This window comes from Micromys minutus, assembly GCF_963924665.1.
Source record: "Micromys minutus genome assembly, chromosome: 11".
Classification (NCBI taxonomy): domain Eukaryota; kingdom Metazoa; phylum Chordata; class Mammalia; order Rodentia; family Muridae; genus Micromys; species Micromys minutus.
In genome coordinates this window covers 52,805,048-52,833,029 of record NC_137980.1, presented here as the reverse complement: position 1 = coordinate 52,833,029, position 27,982 = coordinate 52,805,048, and the positions used below count along the sequence as shown (strand labels likewise).

The 27,982-nt window shown below is 46.3% G+C and overlaps 1 protein-coding gene across 2 annotated transcripts; it reads right to left on the bottom strand.

The window, feature by feature from the left end:
- Nucleotides 1-1,815: 1,815 nt before the first annotated feature.
- On the bottom strand, nucleotides 1,816-27,731 carry SNTA1 (syntrophin alpha 1). Of its 2 annotated transcripts, none has more exons than XM_080924923.1 (8): nucleotides 27,164-27,731; nucleotides 23,181-23,366; nucleotides 8,351-8,555; nucleotides 6,294-6,501; nucleotides 6,061-6,191; nucleotides 3,502-3,677; nucleotides 2,507-2,694; nucleotides 1,816-2,402 (listed from the first exon to the last, which is right to left on the bottom strand). In XM_080924923.1, the coding sequence occupies exons 1-8, from the start codon at nucleotides 27,453-27,455 to the stop codon at nucleotides 2,310-2,312; spliced, it is 1,479 nt and encodes a 492-aa protein (XP_080781049.1). In that variant the 5' UTR covers nucleotides 27,456-27,731; the 3' UTR covers nucleotides 1,816-2,309. The 2 variants fall into 2 exon arrangements, with proteins under 2 accessions (XP_080781049.1, XP_080781048.1); XM_080924922.1 differs by having other exon boundaries at nucleotides 3,481-3,677; nucleotides 27,164-27,715.
- Nucleotides 27,732-27,982: the final 251 nt, after the last annotated feature.

The following is a 27,982-nucleotide window of genomic DNA, read 5'->3' as shown; positions in this document are numbered from 1 at the left end:
GATCTGATGCCCTCTTCTGGTGTGTCTAAAGACAGCTACAGTGTACTTACATATAATATATAAATAAATCTTTAAAAAATAAAAATAAAATAATAAAATAAATAAAAAAAAGAAAAAATCCCAGCAGATGCAGGTGGATCTCTATGAGTTCGAGGCCAGCCTAGTCTACAGAAAGAGTTTCAGAACAGCCAAAGCTTCACGGAGAAACATCTTGAAAAATCAAAATCCAAAATTTTTTAAAGATTAATTCATTTTGCAAACTTAAGAGTGGGAATACAAAAATATTCACGTACAAAAACTCACACAGCAAGACAGAGCTGTACAGTCCTTGGGATCCCACCCACGGTTCAGGCTGATCCCAAAGCCCTATTCTTAGCACTGACTAACTCAACCTCAGGCTGGCTGGGTTCCCTCCAGGGCTGTGCTGCTGACAGTTGAATAACTATGGCCAACTAGTGACTGCTGACTCCAGTCTCCTTGCCCCTAGAGTGGCAACTGTGTGGTGAATACATTGCGTGTGAGCAAGAAATGGATAAGGAACCAAAGCCAAAGGATCACAAAAGCAATGGAGCTGTGGCAGTAGATCCATTGGGGATGGTGAAGGTTTAAAAACAAAACTCCTCCGATTTCAGGAGTTTGGAAACCCTGTGTTCTGCCTGCTTTAGGACCTGAACATTCTCCCTGCAATGATCATCTCTTTCATCTAGTAGGCGAAAATTCCCATGGTGAACACTCACTCCCCCTCCACCCCTCCACCTCACAGCTGTCAGGCAGATGACCTGAATGTGATGGACTGATCTTTGCATTCCACAGATCTACCCACAGGGCAAGCATGCCTTAGGAAGCCCAACCAACAGCCAGGAACAAAAGTGCCCTGCCCTGCCCAGCCCAGTTTTAACTAGTAAAACTGTCAGTGCACAGTCAAGGCTCATGAAAATAAATGTCTGCTGTCGAAGCCATGGAGACTGGACTGGGTTCATCCAGGGTAGGTGCCACAGTACTATCCCAGAAGCTGACTGAAGCTTCTCTACACTGCATCCACTTCAGTGTCTCCTCCTGACAGAAATGAAACCAGACAAGGGAGGTCCCACTGTCCTCTCTGCTAATGCCCTGTGTCTGACCACTTGGAATCACACATGTGATTGCAGGAGATTTTGATGAATTTCTATCCTACTGAGGATAAAGACCTGTCAACTTTGCTCTCAGCTACATCACTGAGAACTAGGGCAGGTACATCGTAGGTACTTCTGGGTGAAGTTGGTAGATGCATAGGTGAGACAGATGGATAAGCAAGACTGGAAAATCTCCACTTAACTGCATCTCCCCATTTCTTATTGCCTAATTCCTAACCGAGCTAATTAAGTAACTTTGTGGGACAGTTTTGTCATTGGCTGAAATTTCATAAGAGACCTAGGACAGGAATAAATTCAACTCAGGAATTCTCAGTTTTCTGACCCACAAAATGGAAGACATGATGAGCTGCTAGATGGTAGTCAATTGTCACAGAGCATAGATAAAGCTGGTGTTTTATCCTTGGAACTAGTTCTCCAGGAAAAAGGTCTTACATCTTGTTCTGGTTCCTCAGGGACTACAGAACCACCTCAGAGTCAAAGAGACACAAACCACATGGGGCTGGAGAGATAGCTCAGTGGTTAAGAGAGTGCTTCAATTCCAAGCAACCACATGGTGGCTCACAACCATCTAATGGGATCTGATGCCCTCTTCTGGTGTGTCTGAAGACAGCTACTGTGTACTACTCACATACATAAAGTAAATAAATCTTTAAAAAAAAAAAAAAAAAAAAAAACACAGACATGGATCCAGGCTGCCTATGTGCTCACAGGCTGTTTATTATTCAAGATGAAAGAGGAGAGAAAACCCAGAAGCCCCTCGGGGCTCAAGGGAAAGTGAACAGAAAGGCTCCTCTTCTTCCTCTTGCCACTGACCCAGAAGACTCCAGCTGCAGAGATCTCAGGGTGGCTTACGGGCCTACAGGAGACCTGGCAGCTCTGCTGTTGACTGGGGATGGGATCCCCATAGGGTCAGGCCCCAGGCTCGGAATGGCTTCTGTGTACACAAAATATCTCTCTTCGAAAGGCACTGGTGGAGGTGAGCAGTAAGAAGGCTGCCCCATCACAAGCCAGACTCACTGTCCCACGTCTGAGTTCTGCTTCCTCAGGCTGGTCTCTGAGGCCCTAGTTCCCCTCCTCTCCCTTCCCTCAGCCCACAGATGAGCAGTCAGTCCGCAGAAGGACAGGTCAGGCCACAAGATGAATGATCCTCTTCAGGGCTAGTGCATCTGACAACTTCTAGGCCAGGAGCCCCAAGCGGGTGACCTTGGCGGACAGGAAAGAGTGGATGATAAAGACCATGGTTTTAGGACACGAATGCAGGTCCAGCTGCTGCAGAGTGGACAGAGAGGAGAATTAGGGATTCTGTCCAGACTGGCTTCTAGGAGAGCATCCCCACCCCCCCCCCCATAATACAGAGGTGGCCCTCCACTTACGATCTCTCCTTCAGCACCCCCAAAGTCCAGGAAAAGGAGACTCATGCCATCATCTGATGACATCTGAAGTTTCTCAAAGGGCTGTCGGAGCAGCACGGCTCGGGCCGTCCCTGGCTCGGCTGCCCACAGCGTGAAGCCCTTGTCAATGTGCACAGAGAGGCTGCAGGGACGGCCATTCCACGTGCAGGCTGCAGGAGAGCAATGAACACAGAACCTGGCATCTCAGTGATCGCAGGCCCTACTCAAAAGGCAGCTCCCAAACCTGGCCATAACTCCCCCAGGGATGGGAGGCTCACTCTGTCATGACACCTGAACAACCACTGGCCCAGTCACTCCATCCTAAAATACAGAAGGGTGGGTATTCAGGGGAACTACAGCTGCTTCTTGCTCCATTTCTAGCCAAATCATGTGCATTAGGGAAGGAAGCTTGGGCGGGGGTGTGGCTCAGTAGAAGAGTATGCAGCTATCATGGACAAGGTCTTGGGTTCAATTCTCAGCACAATAAAAATAAATAGGAGTTAAATTCTGTGATGGACACAATGTTTATCCCATAAAGGCGCATGATTGGCATGGTTAAATTTAAATCTCATATAAACGGATAATTTAGTATTCACTGTTTACCTGAAATTCAAATCTAAATGGTGCACTATCTTACCTACAGCCTCACCCCCAAGACAGGGTCTCACTTTGTAGCCCAGACTGGCCTGAAACTTGCTATATAGATCAGGCTGGCCTCAAACCCACAGCAACCCACAGCTGCCTCTGCCTCCCCTCCCCGAGTGAAAGGTGTGCACCATGTTTCCTCACCAGCAGAACCACAGGGATAACATAAGAAAAGACACCAAGAAACAATGTTTCCTTCCTCCCAGAGAACTGGCATACCCAAAAGCTCAACCTCTGTTCTCTCCCTCCAGAAACACCATAAAAGGAGAAACTTGAATGCCTCTAGGCACAAGAGGCTCCACCTGGCACACCTGTAGACACTTCTTGCACACCTTCAGCAGCCCGGTGACAGCCATCCACCAGCTGTCGGGTCCAGGCTGCCAGCTCTTGCGGTGACTCCACACTGAACAGGTGAGTGTCCACACCATGACGTGTACCCGTGCGCAGGGCAAAGGAGAGTTCTGCGTCATAGGGCACTGAACCCTTGGAGGGGCCTGAGTGCACCAGCCTGTGTGCAGAGCAGAGGGCCAAACATGAGGCCTTGGAGTGGGGCGGGGCCAGGGCAATAGCCTGCATCCTTCAGTTTCTTACAAGGGACAGGAAATGCAGGGATTCACACTTATTCTACCTTACTCACATCTTCACACATGCTTTCTCTGCCTGAATACTCACAATCTCCCTCTGGCTCAGCCTCACTTCCTGTAGATCTTTGTTCAAATATTCCCTCCTCTGAGAAGATCTCTCTAAAGAAGTTCCTTTGTCGCTACCAGCATTACTTTTCGCCAGGATTGCAGAAATTATGCACTTAGAATGCTTTTGACGGGGTTTCACTATGTCACCTTGGCTAGCCTGGAACTCGATATGTAGACCAGGCTTAATTCTTCAGCTCTGCCCCCGAGGACTGGGATTACAGGCATGTGTCCCCACACCCAGCTGAAATTATATGTATATGTATATGTACATAATTTGGCCCAGCCAAAATGATATATTCAACCTATTAGTCTTGGTAGGCTTTTGGCTGGCCTTTTCACTTGCTAGACTAAGGTAGATAAATGTTCTTGTCTATTTTATCCAACACTATATTCCCAACAATTAATTAATGTTTAATTTTAAAAAAGTGTTTAATAGGGCTGGCAAGATTGCTCAGTGGTTAAGAGCACTGACTGCTTTCCCCGAGGTCCTGAGATCAAATCCCAGCAACATGATGGCTCACAACCATCTATAATGAGTTCTAATGTCCTCTTCTGGTGTGTCTGAAAACAGCTACAGTGTACTAATATACAGTAAATGAATCTTTTAAAAGTGTTTAATAAGTACTTGTCTGAATTAGCAAATCACTTGATTAGACAGACAATCTAAAATCTGCCCCTTGTCAGCTGGCCCAGAACCCAGTCCAGGGAGAGGAGTCATGGTAACAAGGACCCCAGACCCTGCAGCTTGATCCTCACTTGTTGTGTGGCCTTGGGCAGCTCACTGTCCTTCTCTGGCCACCAAACCTCTAAGTTCTGTCCCTGAGCCCTTCTGTTCCTCACTCCATCCCCTCTCAGTTTCCCTTGGGAGTGTTAACTGAAGCTCCCACATTTCGGCTCTGAAACTTCTGAACCACATTCCTTATGTTTCACACACACACACACACACACACACACACACACACACACACACCCCTGCCCATCTGGCAAGTGCCGAGCCTGTGAGTTCCCACCCATGTGCTTTCCACTGCAAATGTCACTGTTCTTCCCCATCTGTGTCCCCACCCACCTGCTTGCCTCAGCCCATGTCTCCCAAAGCTGTGGCAGCCTTCCAGCTTCTGCCCTTCCCTTCCCAGTGAACATTCTCTATGGCAATCATAGGGCTTCCTCTAAAACACAGCCCCAGTCTCCTGACACTCCCAGCTTAACCCCTCTGGCATAGCCTGCCACAAGTGTTAAGACAGTGCTAAGGAGATGTCTCAGTGAGAAAACTGCTTGCTGCCCCAGCATGAGGACCTGAATCTGGGTCCCAAGCGTCCACGTAAAAGCCAGCATGGCGGCAGACATCTGCAGTCCTGGCGCTATAGAAAGCGGAGACAGGGACCACTGACCTGTCAGCCAGTCAGTCTGGCCAAACAGCAAGCGCTCAGTTCAATGAGAGACTGTCTCAAGAGAATACTATGAAGTGACAGTGATACCTCATGCCTTTAATAATCCCAGCAGTTAGAGGCACAGGCAGGAGGATCTCTGCAAATTCAAGGCCAATTCGGTCTGTGCTGCAAGTTCCAGACTAGCCAGGGATACATAAATTCTGCCTCAAAAAAATTTTTTACATGTGTGTGTACATATGTATATACACAGAAATATTTATCTATACACACACATATATATATACACATAAAGATATATATGTTTACCATGTGTATATACATACATATGGACAAGTTCTAGCACTTCATGCCTCTGTACCTCTGACCACACCTACAATGTTCTTCCACCTTTCCTCAAAAGGCATACTCCTCATTCATCAAAGCCCATTTCAAATGTCACCTCCTCCTTATGCCTTCCCTTGCCAAGCCAGAGAGTTAAGTGTCTCCTATAACCTTCAATGTAATGGTTCTTCTGTGTCTGTCTCCCCACTTTTAGATTCTCCCTGAGGATAGTGACTGTCCCCTGAACCATGCAGTATAAGATGTAGGTGTCGGTGACTTAGTGACAAATTATCACTTTACATTTTTCTGTTCTGAGCCTCAACTTTATGAATGAGGAAGTGAGGTGTGGCCTAGAAGGAGCAGAACGTGCTTCAGATCACCTGGGGAAGAGCTGGAGGCAGAACAGGGTTAGGGTTTGGAGCTTCTGGGGCCCATCTGAATACCACTGTCCCAAATCTGAGTGCAACTCCGTTCCCCTGCCCCTCAGTACCTGGTGGCAATGAGCGGGGCAGTGCGGGCCGGCCTGCTCAGGGCCTCTCGAGTCTGAGGGAGAGAGCAGTAGAGCAGCAGCTCCTTCTCAGTCAGCAGGGCCAGGGTTGGTGCTGTACCCCCACTGGGCAGCTGCAAGCAAAATGGTGATGAGGAGAATGGAAGGGAAAAAGGTTCCAGGGCCAGGAGAACATGGGGTGATGAGGGGTACCGAAAGTAGGACCCAGCAAGCACCTGTTCTGTCAGCCAGCCAATCTGCTTGATGTCCTGGCTCCCAGCTGTACCTGTGGCTGTCAGCAGTGCCTGTAGCTCATCCTTGACCCAAGGTATGAATGTGCTGATCTGGGCTTGGATGGCACCTGCCCATGACCTTGCACTGGCCTCATCCTTGGCCCTCAAGAAGAGAGTGTCCTGGCCGTCTGCTGAACAGATCTCCAGATACCTGAAGGCAACATGGGATAAAGGACAAGACATGTCACTAGTCAGCTATCCAGCCTAGACATGTGGCCCAACAAACCCACCCACTGCCAAACGGAAGGAAACTACACAGGGCATCCATGAGAGATAAGGACTGAGTTTGTTGCTAGAATCCCAGCCAAAGGTGTTAGAACCTGGCAGGATCTAGAGACAAGAAGCCACAAGACACACATATACATACAAATGTCTACACACCCACTTAAACATGTACTAAGAGCTACATTATGGAACAGAGACCTTTTCTCCTGGTTTCTATGACAGGTTCCTGCTGAGATAGCTTTTCCAGTCATCCCTGATACCTAGAATCTAATTCACCTCCTTATATGAGAAATATATTTAAAATCTTATGATACAAAGTTTACTTATAATAAAGACATAGGCCAAGTGGTATACAAGTGGTATACAAGTACCAAGTAATCAGAGCACTATGGGGGTAAGGCAGACAAGAACACACTAAAAAGACTCTACCCCCACTTTATCTCTACCCCCCAAAAAAGCCAGATCTGGTGGTTCACATCTGTAATATCAGCACTTGGGAGGCTGAAGCAGAAGGATCTGAAGTTCAAAGTTATCACTAGGGCAGTCAAGATGACTCAGTGGGTAAAGGCATGTACATGTAGCCAAGCCTAACAATTCCTGACTCCTGAGACCATCACACACACACACAGAGTGGGGGGGGGGAGACACACAGACAGACAAACAGGCAGACAGACAGGCAGGCAGGCAGAATAAATAAGTGCAATAAAAAAAATTAAAACTTAACTACCTGGACTATATGAAACCATGTCTCAAAAAGAAAAATAAAAAGTTGGGAAAAGAAAGAAAGTAGAAAAGTGAAAAAGGCCATGCCAGCAAGTATGATGGGAGAGTTCCAGGGGGTAGCAATAGTGGTGCTGGAGAGGGTTTCCAAAATGTTTTAGGTTAGTACACTCTTTAGATTTCTGTACTACATGGAGTAGGACAGAAAAAGGAGGCTAGCTCTCAACACCTAAGCCATCCATGTTTACCCCTGCCTTCCTCTACTGCTGAACTAGAAAGCAAAGTACTTGAATTCATGGCTTCCCTTGCAGCTATGCTTGTCACATGACCCAATTCCAACCAATGAAGTATGCAGAGAAGTCTCTGGACATGAAAGGTAAACCTTTCCAAATGATAATCTCCAAAAACAGGTTCTACCAAATCCACCCCTCCCTACACACATAGTCTACTTCTCCCAGCAAAAGTATAAAATTCAAAATACCAAATGTGGTATTGTGTGCTGGTGATCCCATCACTTGTTAAGTGAAAGCAGGAGGATCAGAAATTCAAACTCTTCCTAGGCTATGCAGCAAAACTGAGAATAGCTTTATCTACTAGAGACCCTTTCTTTAAAAAAAAAAAAAAAAAAAAAAAAAAAAAAAAAAAAAAAAATCCAAGAGAAGCCAGGAATACTCCCTAGACCAAGAAACTAGGCATTGGTGGAACATGCCTTTAATCCCAGAACTTGGGAGGCAGGTGGATCTTTGTAAATTCAAGGACAGCCTAGTCTGCAGAATGAGTTCTAGGACATCCAAGGACACACAGAGAAACCCTGTCTCAAAAAAGAAGAAGGAAAAGGGGGAAGAAGAGGAGAAAGAGAGAAGAAAGAAAGGAGAAAGGAGGAAGAGAGAAGCTATGAATACCATCACCCCGAAAAATCACTTATGTATCCATGTGACCTAGAGGTTAATTAAGTACCTGCTACATGCCAGCACGGATGCTGGTATCATGTTCGTCACTTACATACATCATAGATATCTTGTTTGTACTGAGTGCTCCCCCCATTCCAGCCTCACCTGGGCTCCGGGTCAGTGGGAGTACATCTCCTTGAGACATAAGCCATCTTCAAAGATATATGTTTGGCCTCACTGAGGTTCCGGTGTTGGGGGCCAGGGGAAGAAGGCTGCCGCTGAAGAGGTGAGGCAGGAGGTGAGTCCCAGCCAACGGAGGTCCCGCCAGCAGAATTCTTGAAATACGGTGACACCTCCTTCATATACTTAACTGGTCAGGAGAGAGGGCATATTACTGTGACATGAACTCCATGTAGCACATATCACAATTGTCACTAGCTAATTAAGAGCTTAATTTAAATCTACTGTGCTAAGTTTCTAAGCTAAAGCCTTTGGCATGACAGAGGGTAGAAAATATTGGACACATGCAAGTACCCATCTACCCATTTAACCTGGTTTATGGACACATGACTATGTAGAACAAAGACTACACTTTCCAAAAAGGTGTGGCCAAGTGAATAAGTTTGAAGCAAAGAATCAAAAAGTTTGAGACCTTCAGGTGGCCTTTCAAAAAAAAAAAAAAAGTAGCCCACAGAAGCAATGGTGGCATATGCCCACAATCCCAACCCGGGCTACAAAGTGAGGTAAGAAAGGGCAGGAGAAGGAAAGGAAAACAGAGAAGTGTAGAGGAGAGAAGAGAAATGGGAGAGGGATGGGGGGAAAGAAGTAGAGATGGGGGAGAGAGGACAGTAGCTATAACAAGACAGACTCAGAGCACCAAGATGGAAATCAGGATGTGTGGCTGCTAACCACTGTCCTGGTGCTTGATTCTACCTCTTCATACTTCTTTTTCTTTAAGATTTATTTGTTTAGGGCTGGAGAGATGGCTCAGGGGTTAAGAGCACTGACTGCTCTTCCAGAGGTCCTGAGTTCAATTCCCAGCAACCACGGTGGCTCACAGCTATCTGTAATGGGATCTGATGCCTGCTTCTGGCATCCCTCCAGCCTCTCTTCACACTTCTTATCTGCCAGAAGAAGCTGAATGAGATAGTCCTATGGTAGTGTCCACTATTATCCTCCAATATATCAATAGCCCCTTAAGACTTCATTTTCCAGGGTCCTTTGCATTTATAAGTATCCATGTTAGTAATTCTGGCCAATAGCATGAGAGAAGAATAATGTCTGTGAATAGCAGGCTTTGACTGCTAAGGAAAAGGGGTATTCTTTCCTTGCCCCTCTGTTTCCTTTTCACTGCCCGGCAGCCGGACTGATAGGGCACCATCTACAACATGAGGGTGTGAGCCACACTCTAAGGAAATCCAGTAGAGATATTAGGAGGCTGGGAAGAAGGCCTAGCCATGAAGAGCACTTGCTGTTCTTACAGAGGACACAGGTTCTATTCTCTGCAGTCCACAGCTCACAACTGTCTCTTACTCCAGCTCCAAAGGATCCAATCCAGGATTCTTCTGGCCTCAGTGGATCATTCAAGCACATGATACACAGACACATATCAAGAAAAATACCCCAAAACATAAAATAAAATTATTTCAAAAATTAGGTAGTGCAGTCCAGTCCAAATATACATAAACAGATGCAGTTATCTCAGAATTACTTACCAAAACAAAACATTTGGGCTATCAAGCACAACATGCTTACATACAAACAAATAAATGTTTAAATTTTTTAAAAATAACTTTTTACAGCAAAACATCTACCAGCTATGGTGATACCAGCTGCCTACAATCCTAGCTATACAGAGGGCTGAGAAGAAGCATCACAAGTTTGAGGCTTGGTGATTTGGCCAGACTCTGCCTCAAATTAAAAAAAAAAAAAAAAAAAAAAAAAAAAAGGCCATATCACATGACCGTAAACCATGCATTTGAGAGATAGACAAAAGGAAAATCAGGAACTTGAAATGAGTCTGGGCCACATGAGCCCATTCCTACAGGGAAGGGAAAGAAAAGGAATCAGGCTGGAAAGACAGCTTGCCTAGCATACACAGGTACTGGGTTCCATCTCCAGCACCAAAGAGAGAAGGGGGAGGGGCAGGGGAAGAGAGGAGAATGTACTGAGGATGGTGTGACTTCTGCAGAATACTTACCTTGTATGTTCAAATCCCCGAACCCACAAAAAAAGAAAAAAGGAAGAAAAGAGGGGGTAAGAGATGGAGAGAGAGAGCAATCTTGAGAAGGTATTGTGGCTCACACCTATAATCCTAGCACTTGGGAGAGTTTAAGGCACTTAGATTGCCAAGAGTTCTAGGCTAGCCTAGGCTAAAAAAAAAAAAAAAAAAAAAATGCCCTTCACCATCTCAAGTAACTAACATAGGAAAAAGAAGTTAAGGAAATTAATTTAGTTCAGGGCATATGTGTGACACTGGAATTTAGGCCTTACTCTCAGCTTCTACCTCACAGCCTCAGGATGGCTGCCACAGAGCAAATCAATCATTCCTTATATCATAAGATTCAAAGCAAAAAGACAAGAGACAAGCAGAAAAATGGCTGCCTCCTTGCACCTGTATAATGTGCCTGGAAGCCAGAGGTGTTAGCACCCCTGGAGTTGAAGTTACAGGTGGGTGTGAGCTTTACATGAGTCCTGGGAACCCAGCGGCAGTCCTCTGGGGTCAGTGTCCCCATCTAGAGGAACACTGTAAGGTCAAGAACTTCATGAGACTCATCTATGTCCTCAGAGCCCAGCAGGCTTCTCATGTGCTACAAGCTCAGCAGATGAACATTTGTCAACTCTGAAGCCAAAAAACTGTTCACTTAGCCACTGCTCCCCCGGCTGCCCCAGGACCAGGCCATCTTTCCCTGCTCCCACAGGAATGTCCTATAAAGGAGTGCTCCAGCTCACTGGGGCCAGAAACAGGGCTTGGATTTCACAGACCAAGTGACCGCTCCCTGAATGAGGGTGGAGACCTGGGGGCCCCAGAGTCTGGCCATAAATAGCCCAGTTTCAAAGCTGCCCCACCCCCATTTCTGCCTGACTCACTAGAGCAGATAGGGTGGGACTGACTACAGACTCTGGCCTCCAGAGCTGAGGGCATGATCATGGCTAGTAGCCAAGAGTTTGGAATCTACAAGGATAGGCCCAGCCAGAGTCCACATTCTCCCCAGCCAAGTCTCTGGTCCAGCAGCCTGGTAAGGCTCACACAGGAAGCTGAGGCTAATGAAGGAAGCCAGGGGAAAGCCAGAGGTGAGCCCTCAGTTCCATGACACAGGAGACTCCCAGAGGCATTCCACTAGATCCCACAATGTAGTGAGGCCATTTAACTGCCCAATTTAATGGAGGGACTTGGGATCTCGTGTCCTGCTGAGAGGAGTCGCATTGTTTTGGCTCAATGCAGAAGTTTCCAGAGTACTTCCTAGGGCTCAGTAAATATCTGTGACTGAACGTCCTGGCCTGGAATCTTGGAAATCTGTTGGCCAGGCTCAAGCTGTTCCCTGTCAGTCCAGAGTGGGTGTTCACTTCCCCTGTAGAAATCAGACCATGAATTCGTCTTTTTACTAATCTAAGGCCTCTCTCCTCTAACCCAAATGTCAATACTGTGAACAGAGGAACCCATTCTCGTTTGCTGGGGCACACCCAGCTTCTACTACAGCACTTGACCTATACTAGGTATCAGGAATGCTTGCCTGCAATCCCAGCACTGGTGGCTGAGGCATGAAGAACAAATCAAGGACCATACAGGGGCTGGACAGATGGGCTCAGCAGTTACAAGCACTTGCTGTCTGGCAGAAGATCTAGTTTGGTTCCCAGCAGCAACGTAGCTGTGCTTAACTCTAGTTATTAAGGCTTCCTCCACCCTGAGGGTGCCACATACACACATAGTACATATACATACGTTCAGAAAAAATGTTCATGTACTCAGAATAAAAATAATTGTCTTATTAAAAAAAAAAAAAAAAAAAACCTATGTAGGCTACATGGGAATCCCCAGTATTGAACAATGACAAAGAAGTTTGTTTACTGATGTAGCTGATGACATTGCTCATTAGTAAAGTGCTCGCCTACCACACCTGGGGGAAGAAGAAAGGAAGATGGGAGAGGAACAGGAAGTGGGGGGGGAGGGACATTTGTCAAAAGAAGGCCCTATGGGGATTCAAATTCCCTAACCTGACGCTGATAGGACAGAGAAGACCTGAGATACCTATAGCCCTGGGTAGGGTAACCTTTAAAAACCTGTTAGTTTAGCAAGGCTGGACCAAAAATAGTTTCTGGACCCCTGCATGCTGACTGACTAGCAGATAGTCCACACTACTTTAAAGAATACAATCCTATTTCACTTCCCCTATACTACAGATGTGGAAGGGAAACAGCATTTAGTAAGATTCTGAAGACATATGAACCCTTTCTTCTAACAATAGCTCTCCCTGGAATCCCACTCCAAATATGTATTCACAGGATCGTAAAAAAGGCATACCAGGGTTGTGTAGGATGCAAGAGCCCATGGACAGCATGTGTGCCCATGATGGACATTAACAGCACAAAACAAGATGAGAACTCCCAACTGCCAGACACCATTCTGCCCTGCTGGACCAGAAAGAACTCGGTAAATATTTGCTATATGAATGAATGAGCTAAGCATGGTGCAGCTTCCCTGTAATCATGCTCAAGAGGTTATAAGCAATCACAAACCAAAGACAGTGACAGAGGGCCCATGAGATGGTTCAGCAGACAAAGGTGCTTGCAGTTAAGCCTAACATCTAAACACAATCCTTTGGATCCACATGGTGGAAGGAGGAACCTACTTCCACAAATCGTCCTCTGACCTCCATTCATGCCCAGCCACACAGACGCACGAACATCACACACATGCATGAGCACACAAAATAAATAAAAATGTAATTTAAAAATTAAGAAATGGAAGCCAGACAGTGGTAGTGCATTCACCTTTAGTCCCATGCTCAGAGGCAGAGGCAGAGGCAGGTGGATCTCTGGGAGTTCAAGGCCAGCCTGGTCTACAAATCAGGTTCCAGGACAGTCAGGGCTACTCAGAGAAATCCTGTCTCAAAACAAACAAACAAACAAAGATAACCACAGTGTACTAGGCGCTGTGTTTTCCCTGTGTCCTTTCATTGGGTTCCCAGTGCCATCGCCTTAAATGAGACATATTGTTAATCTCATCATACAAATGGGGACACATGAAACCTAAGCAACCTTGCCTAAAGGTCACATTTGCCTGGTCTACGTAGTAAGTTCCAGGCAAGCCAGGACTACAAAGTGAGACTCTTTCTCAAAAGTAAATAAACAAACAAAACAATCTTCTTAAATATTCCTACTGCAAGACATATGACCTAATTATAGCAAGATACACAGCACTATATAAAAACAAAGTAAATAAGTCAGGTATATAACAAAGTAAATAACAAAGTAATAAGCCACTTGGGAGACTGAGGCAGTAGGATTCCTAAGACCAGTCACTTATGATAACCAGGCCTGCATAGCAAGACCTCCTGCCTTCCCAAAAAATGTTAAATATGTCCTTAATTTATTAATAAGCACAAGCATAAAAGGTACCCTGGGAGCTGGAGAGATGGCCCAGCGGTTAAGAGCACTGACTGCTCTTCCAGAGGTCCTGAGTTGAATCCCCAGCAACCACATGGTAGTTCACAACCACCTGTACTGGGATCTGACCTCCTCTTCTGGCCTTCAGGAATAAATGCAGGAAGAACACTATATACATAGTAAATAAATAAATCTTTAAAGATAAAAAAACTTACCCTAATGTAAAACCATCAACAGTGGTTATCACTGTTAAGGGGAGGAAGTTGGTTGTCTTTTTTTCTTGTTGTTAAAACATGGTCTCACGTATGGCCCAGGCTAGTCTTGAACTCACTCCTTCTCCTGCCTCTACCTCCCAAGTGTTGTTACTTCTGTTCTGTTCTTTTCTAGTGATGGAACCCAGGCTCCTATTTATCTCGGCAAGGACTCCACCACTGAGCTATATCTCATCCTGACAGAGAGGTGACCACCTTAACTCCCTGTTGTTTCATTCTGGTGAACATATGTTACTTTTTAATTTTTAAGGCACCAACTTTATTTTTCAAAATGTACCACGGAGCCTTGGAGATGATTCAGTGGGTAAAGATGCTTACAGCCTAGACTGATAATCTGATTTCCAAATTGTCCTCTGAACTCCACATGTGCACCATGATGCAAAGGCATATATATGCATGCACACACACAAAATATATTAAAAAATTAAGCTTTTTTAATCCATAAGTAAGGCTTCTTTAAACTCAGAAATCCTAGACTCAGAGTTCTAGACACTTTTAATTTAATTTTGTGTAACAGAAATAGAAACAGATGTTTGTTTGTGAGTCTCACTCTGTAGCACTGGCTGGCCTGAAACTCACTATGTAGACCAGGCTGGCCTCAAACACACAGAGTACCTTATTTCCTGGTACTGGAAATAAAGATGTGTGCCACCACTCCCAGCAAAAAGAACATGTATTGGTATTGATTGTGTAGCAAGCTCCAATCTGAGGTGAACACTGACTGTCAAAATTGACAAGTGTCTGGGCACATCTCTGAGAGACTTTCTAGATGAAGCTAATGAGGTGGGAAGACACACCCTTGCTGTGGCTAATGCCATTCCACGGGCTAGGGTCACACCTGAGCTGAACAGCAACATTCATCTCTACCTGCTAATGGACTGCCGATGCACTGTGACCTGTGACCTTAAACCCTTGCTGCCAGGATTTCAAGACTTCTATGCCAGCACAGACCGTACATGTCCTTCCTTAAATTGTTTGTTGTTGTTGTTTATTTGGTTATTTGGCTGTTTGTTTGTTTGATTGGTTGATTATTTGGTTGGTTGGTTAGTTGGTTATTTGGTTGTTTGGTTGATTGGTTGGTTGGTTGGTTGGTTGGTTGGCTGGTTATTTCGTTGGTTGGTTGGTTGTTTTGGGAGCATTTTTTGTTTGGTTGAGTTTTTTTGTCAGTTATTTAATCACAGCAAGGAGAAGTAATTAAGATAACCTAACTTCCCCTATTAAATGAAAGGGATTAAAATCCCCTTGTAATGGATAAATTAGACCTCTGAGAGCCACATGCCTTGCAGTGGGAATGTTCAAGAACATCACTGGGTGATGGGGCGAGGGGGGTTATGGGAGAGGAGCGGGGAAGTGCACACACCTTTAATATAGGCACTCAGGAAGCAGAGGCAGGCAGATCTCTGAGCTGGAGGCCAACCTGGGCTACAGATCGAGTTCCAAAAGAAGATTGCTTCTGAGAAATCTGGGCTCAATGTTTATGTTTGTTTGTTGTGAGAAATAATCTCACTTTATAGCCTTTATTTTCCTGAAACTCACCAGGCAAGTGTGACCGTAGGCAAGAAGCCTCGCCTGGGTTTCAGTGTCCCCATTTGTATAAGATTCACAGTGTGTCTCATTCAAGGGGGTAGGCATTGGGAAAGCAATGAAATGACCCAGGGAAGACATGCCCAGCACACCATGGGAACTCAATAAGCAGCGGACACTGCTTCCTTTTTGTGTTACCGTTATTTCTTCTCAGCTTAGTAGCAGAAGGCGGTCACGGATGGGCATCAACCTGAGTGTAAAGACCCACAGGCAGCTTTTCTATGTGTTTGCTGTATTTAGGGGAGACGATGATGTTGGGGAGTAAGCACCCTGCCACTGTTCTACTTCCCAACCCCAACTCTCTTTATGAAATTCCACTTATATTATGTGTTTGTGTATATGAATAACACATGTGTTCAGAGGTCAGAGAACAGCTTTCGGGAATCGGTTCTCTTCCTCCAGTGTGTGGCTTCTGGTGATTCAACTCAAGTCATTAGGTTTGGCAGCAAGCGCTTGTACCTGCTGAACCTTGTCACTAGCAATAGCCACAAGCATTTCAATGGAGCTCTGCTGATCAGGCCAGTGCTAGGCGATGCCAAGTTTTGTCTGTAAGGAGCCACATGACCCAAACTTAATGTGTGTACAGCCAGAAAAAAAAAAAAATGTCTCCTTAAGAACAATGGTCAAAATAACAGGTCTTTGCATTCATGGGAGACCCAGACAGGGGTTCTATCTATGTCTATTCCAGGCACAGAAGTCCCCCTGGCACCCAAGGGACATAGAACATTCAGCTCAGCTGAATAGGTCACCCCAAATTAGCTACTTCCACTTTAAAGCTGTTAAAAAGCTTTTTTTAAAGCCAAGTCACATGGGACACAGCAATGACTACTCTCCCAGAAGAGGAGCCAGAGGTTGACTGGCCTCAGCGTTCCAAGGACCCATAACAGAAAAGCTCAACATTCACAAGCCAGAATGAACCTAGAGACCTTCTTAAAGATTTAGGAATAGTGACCACAATTATAAACGTTAACAGGAAAGCAAAAAAGGCCAGAGATAAACCCTACTGATTGATCCTCAAACACTCTCAAGATTCAAAAGGTCCCAGCCCTAGAGAGGGGCAGCAGGGCTCAGAAGTATACAATGGCTTCTGTTTCCAGAAAGCTTCCAGGTTGGCGATATAGCTCAGTGGTACAGTATTTGCCAGTCGTGCATGAGGTGCTTGGTTTGATTCCCAGCACCAGGGGGGAAGGAAGAGTTCTTTTCTAAACACTTGAAATGTACCCTAACATCCTAAGGAATGGGCTGCCCTTGGCTTTACATGCATTATTCTTTACTCTTGCAAAAAACAAAACATGGCAAAAATATCCAAGACTGGGGTAATCGTGGCCTCTGTATCCAGACAAAAATCAGTTCAGTTGTAGTCAGAATCTTCTTCACTGCGTAACTGAAGAAAAGTGACTTGCTGGTATAAAAACCAATAATAATAATAATAATAATAATAATAGCAATTCTTATTATTGTAGGCTGTCTTTTATCATGAACACTTATTATATGCTAATGTATACTTATATCTTTTCCTTCTCCTTTATTCCCTTTGGTTTGCTGGTTTGTTTATTTGTTTTTGATTCAGTGTCTTACTTATAGTTCAGGCTGGCCTGAGACTCATAGTAATCCTCCTGCCTCAGCCTCCTGGGTGCTTAGGATTAATAACATGCCCAGCCTTTTACCTTTTCTTTTTGCTTTCTTATTTAAAATAAAAAGATTTTTTTTTTTTTTACATCTGTTTGGATGGATGGATGGATGCCACAGTGAGTTGCTGCTCACAAAGGCCAGAAGAAGGTGACAAATCCCCTGGAGCTGGATTCATAGGCAGCTGTGAGCCACCCCAGTGTGGGTACTGGGAATGGAGTTCAATCAAAGTTTTCAAAGAGACCTCCTCGAGAGCAAAGACTTCCCTTATATGGGAAAGAATCCTTTCATCGTGTAGGTCTCCCCAGCGGACAACGTATCTTTTTTTAATTCCTCCAACAATTTTTCAGAAGCGTATCAACTCTCTGTTTTTAAACTTCACACATGAGTACATTCCTATCCTGACAGCTCTCCTCAGGTCCCCTTCCACTATACCCTTTCACAAACTCATGTCCTCTTCCTCTATAACTACTTTTGTTCACACACACACACACACACACACACACACACTAGTGAATCCCATAATTGTTACCCATATGTACACAGGTATAGGACGGATCACTTTGGCTTGGGTGTCCACACAGGGGGCTTATCCCTAAGGCAAACTGACTCTCCCCTAGTAACCATTAACTGCTTATAGCTCTTCAATAGGGGTAAGCCCTTGGAGCCTTCCCCCACCCGTGTTGGCATGGCAACTTGGTGTGCTCCATTGAGGGAACCATATTGTTGAGAGTTCATGGTTACAACGTCCCTATCACGTCCAGAAGACAATCTCATAGCAATTCCCTCGGCCCTCTGGCTCCAGCCATCTTTCTCCCACCACCACCCCTTTCTTTGTGTCCCTCCGTCCTGGGTATAGGGTTATCTTACAGGTGTCCCATCTGAGGCTGGGCACATCAATGTCACTCACTCTCTGCACCTGGCCAGCTGTGGTTTTCTGAAATAGCCCCTGACCATCGCAAAAGGAGGTTTCTTTGATGATCAATAAGAGTGGCACTTAAGATGGAGTCTCACTGTGTTGCCCAGGAGTTTGTTCTGTCCCACCCTGGCCATCATACATACGTGTGTGTGTGTGTGTGTGTGTGTGTGTGTGTGTGTGTGTGTGTGTGTTTTAACATACTCTCAGGGGAGTGTGGTAGCACATACCTTTAGACCCAGCACTTGTGAGACAGAAGCAGGAGGATCTCTGTGAGTTCCAGGGCTACCAGAGCTAAACAGAGAAACTTTGTCTGCCGGGTGAGGGGAGGAGAAGAAGAAAGGGGAGGGAGAGGGAGGGAGAAGGAGGAGGGAGGAGATCTCTGTATGACCTGTAACTTTCCCACTTTGAATAAAGCACTTAGACTATTAGCTTTTACTGTGCCTTGGTTTTATCTTTCAGTGCATGACAGATTCACTGTCACTGTCAGTATGTTGAGCCAAATTGGAAAAGGAACGAAAGAAAGAAGGGCATTTTCCTTGCAGGCATCCCTCCCTCTCCTCCCCGGCCTAGTCTCCAAGGGCCCAGGCTAGTCCTGGCATGAGCTCTGCACGCACAATGGGCCTCTCTAAGCAGCACACAGAGGCGTGCTGGCTGCCAGCTTGCGCCCAGGCTCTAGTCCCAAACATATCCCTGTGGTTGAGAAAGGCTCAGAAGATTGGGCAGATCCCTGACTTAGCAGGAAAAAATAGTTCTAGGAGGCAGGCTGGGGGGGCTGAAGCCTAGCTGAGCTCCCCAGCTTGGGCCAGGGAAGGAGGCTTATGGGAAACACCTGGCGTTCACTGGTGGCACCTGTTCTTGCAGGACATTTTCAGAATTCTATATCCATCAAGCTGCCTTGCCAAGCTCACATCCAAATGACAGACCTGCCTTCCACGGCTCTTCCAGGTAGCTTTAAGAGTAGGCTGGGGCTGGGGAAGTTGAGAACAATGTGACCTCTGATTTGGCTCTCAGGAAACCTAAGCCCCAGCAAGCTCCTAAGAATCCTGGTTACTACTTGGGAAAGTTGAGTGCCTCACCCAAACAAACTTCTCAAAGTCTCAAGGGACAAGCACAGCCCAGTATCCTCCTGTCCTCTAAGCCTTGCAATCACTTCTGCAGTGCAGGCTTTTGAGCCCAGCTCCTCACCCTATACCCCTCCCTCCATACCATCCTGTTGTGCTGAGAGAAGCCACCCCACCCCTTCCATGAGGCAGCTGGCCTAGAGACCAGGTCAAAAAGACTTCATGGCTGGGAACAGAGCTCAGTGGTAGAAAAGCACCTAATATGTGTTGCCTTTAAGTTCAGCTCCGGAACTCCCACCACCACATCAACACTAAAGGGAGCTGGAGAGAGGATGAGAATTCAGGAACGAAAAACTAGAAAGCAGAACACAGTGATTAAGATCTATAATGTAAGGAAGACAAATCTCTGAGTTCAAGGCCAGCCTGGTCTATGGCGTGAGTTCCAAGACAGCCAGGGCCACACAGTGAAACCCTGATTCAAAAAACAAAAAACAAAAACAAAAAAAACAAGATATATAGTCAAGGATCTGGGGCAAGATATGAAGGTGTACTCCTTGAATCTCAGCATCTGGAAGATGTATCTCTGTGAGTTCAGGACCAGCCTGGTCTACATAGTGAAATCCTCTCACAAAAATTTTTAATCAAAAAAAAGGAAATCCGGCATGGGGCTAGACAGAGGTCCAGCAGTTCAGAGCTCACACTGCCCTTCCAGGAGACCCATGTTCAGTTCCAAGCGCCCTCACAGGATGGCAGCTCCAGCTCAAGGGAGCTGACACCTCTGCAGAGGAGCTCACCCGCACACACATATGCAAACCCATATACAGACTTATAGCATCACTAAAATAATAAATATAATGTTTCCAAAAAACCCAGACATGGTGGTATATAGCCTGTAATCTCCACATTCAAGAGATGAAGGCAGGAAAATCAGGAGTTCAAAGTCAGCCTGGGCTGCTTGAAACTCCATCAAATAACCAAAACATAAAATGAAGGGTTTCAAGTATCCTTTTGGTTAGTATTCTTTTGTTTGCTTTTTGAAACAGAGTCTCATTGTATAGGCCTTGGCTGATCTGAAACTATGTATACCTGGCTTTTGGTCAAACTTCTGGAGATCTACCTGCCTCTATCTCTGAGTGCTGAGAGTAAAGATGTATGTACCACTACACCCAGCTGCTATTATTCTCTTAATAAGAAGTGTCTGTCTGTCTGTCTCTGTGTGTCTGTGTCTCTATATGCCACATGTGTGAGGATGCTCATGGAAGAGGGCATTGGATGCCTAGAGCCAGAGTTATAGGCAGTTGTGAACTACAGATCTTGGTGCTGGGAACTGGACTTAGGTCTCTAAACGAGTTTCAAGCAGCCACTGAGCTGTCTCTCAGCTCCCTCTCTCCCCTCCCCTACCAGACCCAGGCTGGCCTAACCAAGGATAACCTTGAAGTTTTGATCCTCCTGCTTCTACCTCTCACCAAATGCCAATCACCCATCCTTCTCAGAATGACATATGTGCTAAGTTGTTCTTGACCTAAAGATTAGAGGGTATGGATTCGGAACATAGCAACACCCTCTATACACTAAGATTTCAAAGAACAAGTCAGGTGATGTGGTACATGTCTTTAATCCCAGCACCTGGGAGCAAGAGGCAGGCAGATCTCTGTCGAGTTCAAAGCCAACCTAGTCTACATAGTGAGTTCCAGGACAGCTGCGACTAAATAGAGAGACCATCTCTCAAAACAAACAAACATTGGAAAGAAGGAAGGAAAGGAGCGCTAACATCCACTGCGGTGTAATCCATCCAGATGTGAACAGTCCCATACACACTCCTGCTGCCATAAATATAGCCATATCTTCCTGCCATCTTTTTTAACTTTATCCCATCAGACCATAAGCTTAAGATAAATCCTACTTCCTTAAAAATACAATAAAATGTGACGTCTTGATGAACATCAACTGTTTTAAATCACATCACTGACTATAAACATTAAAACAGTGAGACTTCTGGAGGGAAAAGTCTCTCTCATATCTGTGACATGTGTGATCCTAGTTGTTGACTCTGATGTATAGATGGCTGTTGGGGCTGTCTCACTGGTAGAATGCTGCCTTTTATTTTCTTTTTATTAGACTTATTCTTTTTTTTAATTTTTATGTGAGTATTTTGGCTGAGCATATGCATGTGCACCACTTGCATACCTGGTGCCCCCAGAGGTCAAAAGAGGGTGTTGGATCCCTGGAACTGGAGTTTTGGATGATTGTGAATCACCATGTGGGTTCTGGGAATCAAACCCAATCCTCTAGAAGAGGAACAGTGCTCTTAAATATTGAACCATCTTTCCACCCCAGCTTCCTTTTTTTCCTCGAGAAAGGGTCTCACTATATAGTCTAGTTGACCTGGAATTCCCTGTGTAGAACAGGCTGTACTTGACCTCACAAAAATCGTCCTGCTTCTGCTTTGCGAGTACTAGTATTCACTGCCTCGTGTGTGTGTGTGTGTGTGTGAGTGTGTATGTGTGTGGTGTATGTGTGTGTATGTGTATGTGTGTGTGTGTGTGTGTGGTATGTATATATGTGTGTGGTGTATGTGTGTGATGTGTGTGTGTGGTGTGTGTTACATACATAACTGATTGGTTTAGATGTATATCAATACCACATTACCAGGCACAATGGTACACACTTGTAATTCTAACACTCAGGAGGTTGAGGGAGGAAGAGCAGCACAAAGCCATCCTCATTTACATAGAAAGCTCAAGGCCAACCTGAGCTATATGAAACACTATCAAAACCAAACCAGATAAAACAAAACCACTATACACAATGAGATAAATAAAATGAATCAATACTAGTTATAGATATATGGCTAAAATATAAAATAAAACAAAACTGAATGGGAGTTAAGGTCTTGGACCACAAGAATGGCAAAGGTGAGGGTCTAGGGCAATAGCTCAGTGGCTAAGAGTGGTCAAAAGAAGACCCAGGTACTTACTAAACACACACAGAGTGTACAGATACACAGGAAGGCAAAACACCCATTCAAGTAAGATCAAAATTAATCCTTAAAAGTGGCAAAGGTCACACAGGGTCCCAAAGCCTCTTTATGTCTGTGTCATCTTGGAGACCCTCTCAAAAAGGCTGGCAGGCTTGTGGTCTGGGACTGACCTCTGCAGCTTTGCTAGTCATAGCATTGTCCCTCAGCCTCCACCATCTATCTCTCCGTTCCTATTCTGGGCAAGAAGCCAAAGCTACATTCCTCAGGCCCCTACAGGCTGGAGCTGACACAGTAGAGTTCGAGGAAAAGGCTGAGCAAAGCAGAAATCTCCTGAGAGTGTCAAAAGGCAGATAACCACATCAGGAGGCTTTTGGGGGAGGAGGACAATGGAGAAACTGAGAACCAGAAGAAGTGGGACTCAAGGCCACATGTGAACAGCTTTGCAGAGAGCCATACAAGTAAGGTTCTCCTCAAAACACTTCTCTGGTCTTCACTGGATATGATAGGACCCGGGATCTGAGATTCCAGGGTCCCTGGATGCTCAAAGAGCCTGGGGTTAAAAGCCCTTCAGCAAAGAATCTTAGTTTTTCTTCTGAAGTCCTCACTTTTCTTCTTGGACTTAGCACTCAACGGGCACACATCCTGGCCACAACCCAGAAAGTCAGGAGTTATGTCCCCATTAAAAGAGGAAATTAAGGTTCATAGAAATAAAGTGATTTATCCACACTACTACTAATGGGTAAAAAACAAGAAATGCAAACCTACTTAGCTCTGAGCCTGTTCTCCTTCCAGCAGCCCACACTGACCCCAGGTAGGTCCTGATTCTATTTTCATGCCCATATCCCCTTAAGCCCAGACTGGAGACACTTGGAGCCTTGGGGAAGGAGGAAAGAAATTAAAGTAGCCCTTAGCAGCCCTCTGGATTCTCTACCCCAGTACTTACCTTCCAATACAACCTCCTTGCCTGTCTTCTTGAGGGCCTGTACCGCTTCATCGTGGGTGGCAGATGACAAATCTTCACCATTCACAGATAAGATAGCATCCCCGACAAAGAGGGCCTCAGTCTGGTCTGCCGCCAGCCCCTTGAAGATCTTGGAAATGAGAATAGGCATCTTGTTTTCCCGGCCCCCTGCACACAGACACAAAACGAAGAGCAAACTGAGGCAGGTGCTTCAACACTTGGGAAACGTATCAAGGCAGAACTGACTCAGTGCTGGGAAAGGGGAGATGAGTGAATAATGAGAAATGAAGCCATGGTAAATCGTGACTAAAATCCCAGCATTCAGGGGGCTTAGGTATAGGAGTGGATTACCTTGGGTGCAAAGCCACCTAGAGATATAACAAGACAGGCTAATAACATTCTGAATCCATAATGCTGTAATTTGTCTTTGGATCTTCTGTTTAAATGTTTTGTGTGTTCATGGCTTTATTGATTTTCTTTTAATGTCTTATATTTTCAGCAATTTCCCACAATAGGAGAATTTATGGATAACCCCCAATCTAGATTTAGGAGGTGCAGTGACTATTGTGGCCTGAAAGGCCCTCTTCTATAACTACCAAGTTTTAGAATCCAGAGCTGGGTGTGGTACAGAATGCCTGTTATCCCAGCACGGAAAATAGAGCAGGAAAAGAGAGGTTGAGGCCAGCCTGGGCTATATAAGGCCATCTCAAAAAGTAACTAATTAATTAATTAATTAGGCTTTGTTAGCCAGGAATCACACTAAAAGGGAAGGCTTTAAGTTCTCGAAATTTCAAAGGCATATCTGAATCTCATCTCTGATATAAGAAAGTAATACATTTTACTGGATTACTTTACTATCAAAATCCTAAATGCCAGGCTGGAGAGACAGCTCAGCGATTGAAAGCACTGACTTTTCTTCCAAAGGTCCTGAGTTCAAATTCCAGCAACTACATGGTGGCTCACAACCATCTGTAATGGGATTTGATGCCCTCTTCTGGTGTGTCTGAAGACAGCTACACTGTACTCACATACATAAATAAGTAAATAAATAAATACATCTTTTTTTTTAAATCCTAAATGCCATTTTAAAACTTTAGCATGTATTTACTTTGTGTCTGTATGCATGCATTCAAGAACACACGCACTATAGACAGCACACATGTGGAGATCAGAGGACAACCTGTAGGGGCTGGTTCTCTTCTACCATCTGGGTCCTGGAGTCAAACTGCTCATCAGTCTTGACAGCAAGTGTCTGTACTTCCGAGCCAGTGGCACTCAAACTGTGGGTCTTTATCCCTTTGAGGAGTCAAGCAACCTTTTCACAGGGACTAAGTATCAGACATCCTTCATAGTGGATACTTACATTATTATTCATAGCAGTAGCAAAATTGCAGTTATGAAGTCGCAATGAAAAAGTAATTTTATGGTTGGGGGTCAGCACAACATGAGGGACTGTGTTAAACTGTTGCAGTGTTAGGAAGGTTGAGGACTGCTTCTGAACCATTTCATCAGCCCTCAGATGCCTTTTGCTTGTTTGTTTGTTTGAGACAGGATCTCACTCTGCAGCCCTGATGGGCCTGGAGCTCACTGTGTCCAACAGGGTATTCTGAAACTCCGAGAGATCCACCTGACTCTGCTTCTGGGGTGCTAAGACTAAAGACATTTGCCACCACACCCAGACCAAATGTCTTTTTAAAATAGTCAGCTGGGCTGGGCATGGTGGTACTTGATTTTAATCCCAGCACCAGGGTGGCAAATAAATAAATAAAGGATTACTGCACATTCAAGACCAACCCTTTACACATATGAAGTTTCACGATAGTACTAACAACACAGTCTCCAAAAGACTCAAGTCAGACCCTTGAATATCATATTCCTGGCCCAGCCTCAAAGTGCAATTATTACTGGCACAGAGCAAGAGGTCATTGTCTCAAGGTTATATAAGTCGGTGACATCTGAGCCTGGAGCACCTCTCCCAACCCCCACCCAGGCCTGACAGTTGCTGGTGGCACTGAACAAGGCTTGAGGCCTAGGAGAGGAAGGTGTTTCTATTTATATCTAGCCTCCCCCACCTAAAAGTAGGGACTTCAGTTCCATTTGAAGCTATGACCATTCCCAGCTGCCTCATGGACTCAGCTGGACCCCGGAAGGGAAGTTACCATGGCAACAGAAGAGCAGTCTTCAATCCAGGAAGAATTGAATGAAACTGTTACTTTCCCTAAAGTCCCATAAAAATGTCCTTCCAACACCTGGAAGTACAGATCTGAGTTGTGTCTCTGTACCTTTGCAAGACCCTGCTCCTCCGAGGGTTGCTTTATCAGTCTGCACAGTGGAACTTTGTAGACGTTTAGTTCCTTTGTGCTCTCATGCACTGAGTGTTTTCTTCTTTTTACTTGGTCTGTTTCCTGGGCCTATCCTAGAATTTGAGATGAAAACTGGTGCCTGCTCCCTGTTTTTCTATCCTCCCTTTAGACTCTTGGGGCTAGCCACCTGGGAAGGGTATTCCATGTACTGATTCCCCGACAGTCTTCAGGACAATAGTGGCTCTATAGTTAAGATGTAAATCCTGGTTCTGCCACTCACTGACTGATCCCGGGGAAATTACTTTTCCCTTCTGAGTCTAGTTTCTTCACCTGCAAAAATGGAGATTAAACTCACCGCTGTTGATTAAACTCAGCTTTCACCATGGGTGGTCAAGATGTACTAGACCATGAGCTAGGTGTGGTGGCCACAACACCTAACACACAGTTACACTCACCACCACGCTCACTCCCTAACCTGGACCACAGGATCTAAGCGGGGTATCAATAAACACAGCCACCTCCCAGGAGGCCTAGAAGTGTATGGACACTTTCAGTCTGATAGGCAGAGGGACAGGAATGGTGAGCCTAGCAGCTGGGTATGAACATAGAATTTTTAAGCACCACATTTAGTTGCTTCGGGAGTCCCTCCTGGCCTCTTTTTCTCTCGCACATGCTGGCAAGCCCTGCTCTCAGAAACATCCTCACAGTATAGTTACCGAACCAGACTCAGATTGGAAGTGAGTTGTGGAAGTTCATAGTTCTAGAGCTCCGAAGGCAGCCTAGATGAGCTGGGGGGAGCAGTCGGTAAAGTGCTTACCTGGCATATATACAGCTCTAGGTTTGATCTCCAGCACAACATAAACCTATTTTAGCAGCGCCTCCACCCCAGTAATCCCAGGCACTCAGGAGGTGGGAACAGGAAGATTAGCTATTCAGTGTTCTCCTTTGCTATACAGTGACTACGGGGAGACCCTGTCAAACAACTGTCAGTCTCGGAAACTAAGAATTCTCAGGAAGAATGGGCAACTCTGGGTTCACTCTCTCCATGTACCTGCCCATGTACAAATGGGCAGATGAGGAGCCTCAAACTTAGCCGCCAGGACTCCCAGCCTAGGCATACAGCCTCTGGAGCCCAAGACCTCTAGATCCATACTGGCCCCTTCTCTGTTTCCATGTCTGTGCTTCCTACCCATCTCTGGCACCCACACTGAGCTCCCAGACTCCAAGCCTTCAACCATCCACCTAGGTTGTGTCTCATGAATCCCCCGCTTCTTGTTCTGCCAGTACCCCAGGCCTCAATTCCCTTTCCTTTAGCGGCCGCCCCCGCCCACGTCTTCCCGAGGACCCTCCTGCCCTTGGTACCCATAGCTACCGTTTTCCTTCACAACAGAACTAAGCACCTATGTCCTTGGCTCGCCCCCATCCTTCCACACTTGTGTCTTCTGAGTCCCCTGTAAGACACCCGAACTCCCAAAGCCCCTTCCGACCTTGGTGCTCTTCCCTCACTCTGTTCCTTCCTCCCCCGAAGACTCCGCTCCGCCCTAGACAGGTTTTCGGTTACCTCTTCAGGGCGCTGCCAGCCCCCCCCCCCCCCGTGATCCCCTGAGCGCTCCGCAGAGGCACAGACAACACGACCCCGTGCCCTCGGTGCCCCGCACCTACCCTTGATGCTGATGCCCAGCCCGCCAGCGTCGGCCTTGCGCACCGTCACGCGGCGCCGCTGGAGCAGCAGCCCCTCTGGCAGCTGCGGGGGCGCCGCGCCGGACTCAGCGGCGCCGTTGAGCTGCGCGGGCTCCGGCTCCGGGCCGGGCTCGCCGTCGGCGGGACTCACGGTCAGCGCGTCCTCCGCCAGAGTGAGCAACACCCGCTGCCACCGCTCACCGCCCGCCCCGGAGCCCGCCCCGGAGCGCAGATCCAGCAACCCGGTGCGCGGAGCGCGCCTGCCTGTCGCCATCTTCGCCTCGAAGTCCCAGTACGCTGCGCTCGCCCGGTCCCGCCGTACCCGGCCCGCTCCGACCCAGCGCCCAGGGCAGAGGGCGGCGGGGCAGCAGAGCCAGCCGCCACCCTACCCCGGGCCTCGGGGGCGGAGCCTCGGAGGACAGGCTGTCAGGGGCGGTGCTAACGGGGGCGGGGCCCCGGGAGAGACTGAAGAGAAGCTCCCCGGCAACCTAAGGATGTGCTGCGGGATCGCTTTTGAGTGGGTCAGAGCCGGGTTCCCGCAAGGCCACCGTTAGAGGAGGTTGAGGGTGGGGTGCTGTGCGGGAACATAAAGGGGCTGGGTTCTGTGGATGGGGCAACACAAGGATCCGGTTCTGTGCGCCGTCGAGGATTGAAATGTATATGGCTCGTGAAAGCAGAAGGACAAGAAAAAGAATCAAGGATCCTGAGGCAGAGCTGCCTGTGACGGGACGGTAGGCTCCAGGGACTCTGCAGACAGAGTTAACTGGTAAACCAGCTAAGGAAGAAGACGGTTTCCCACGT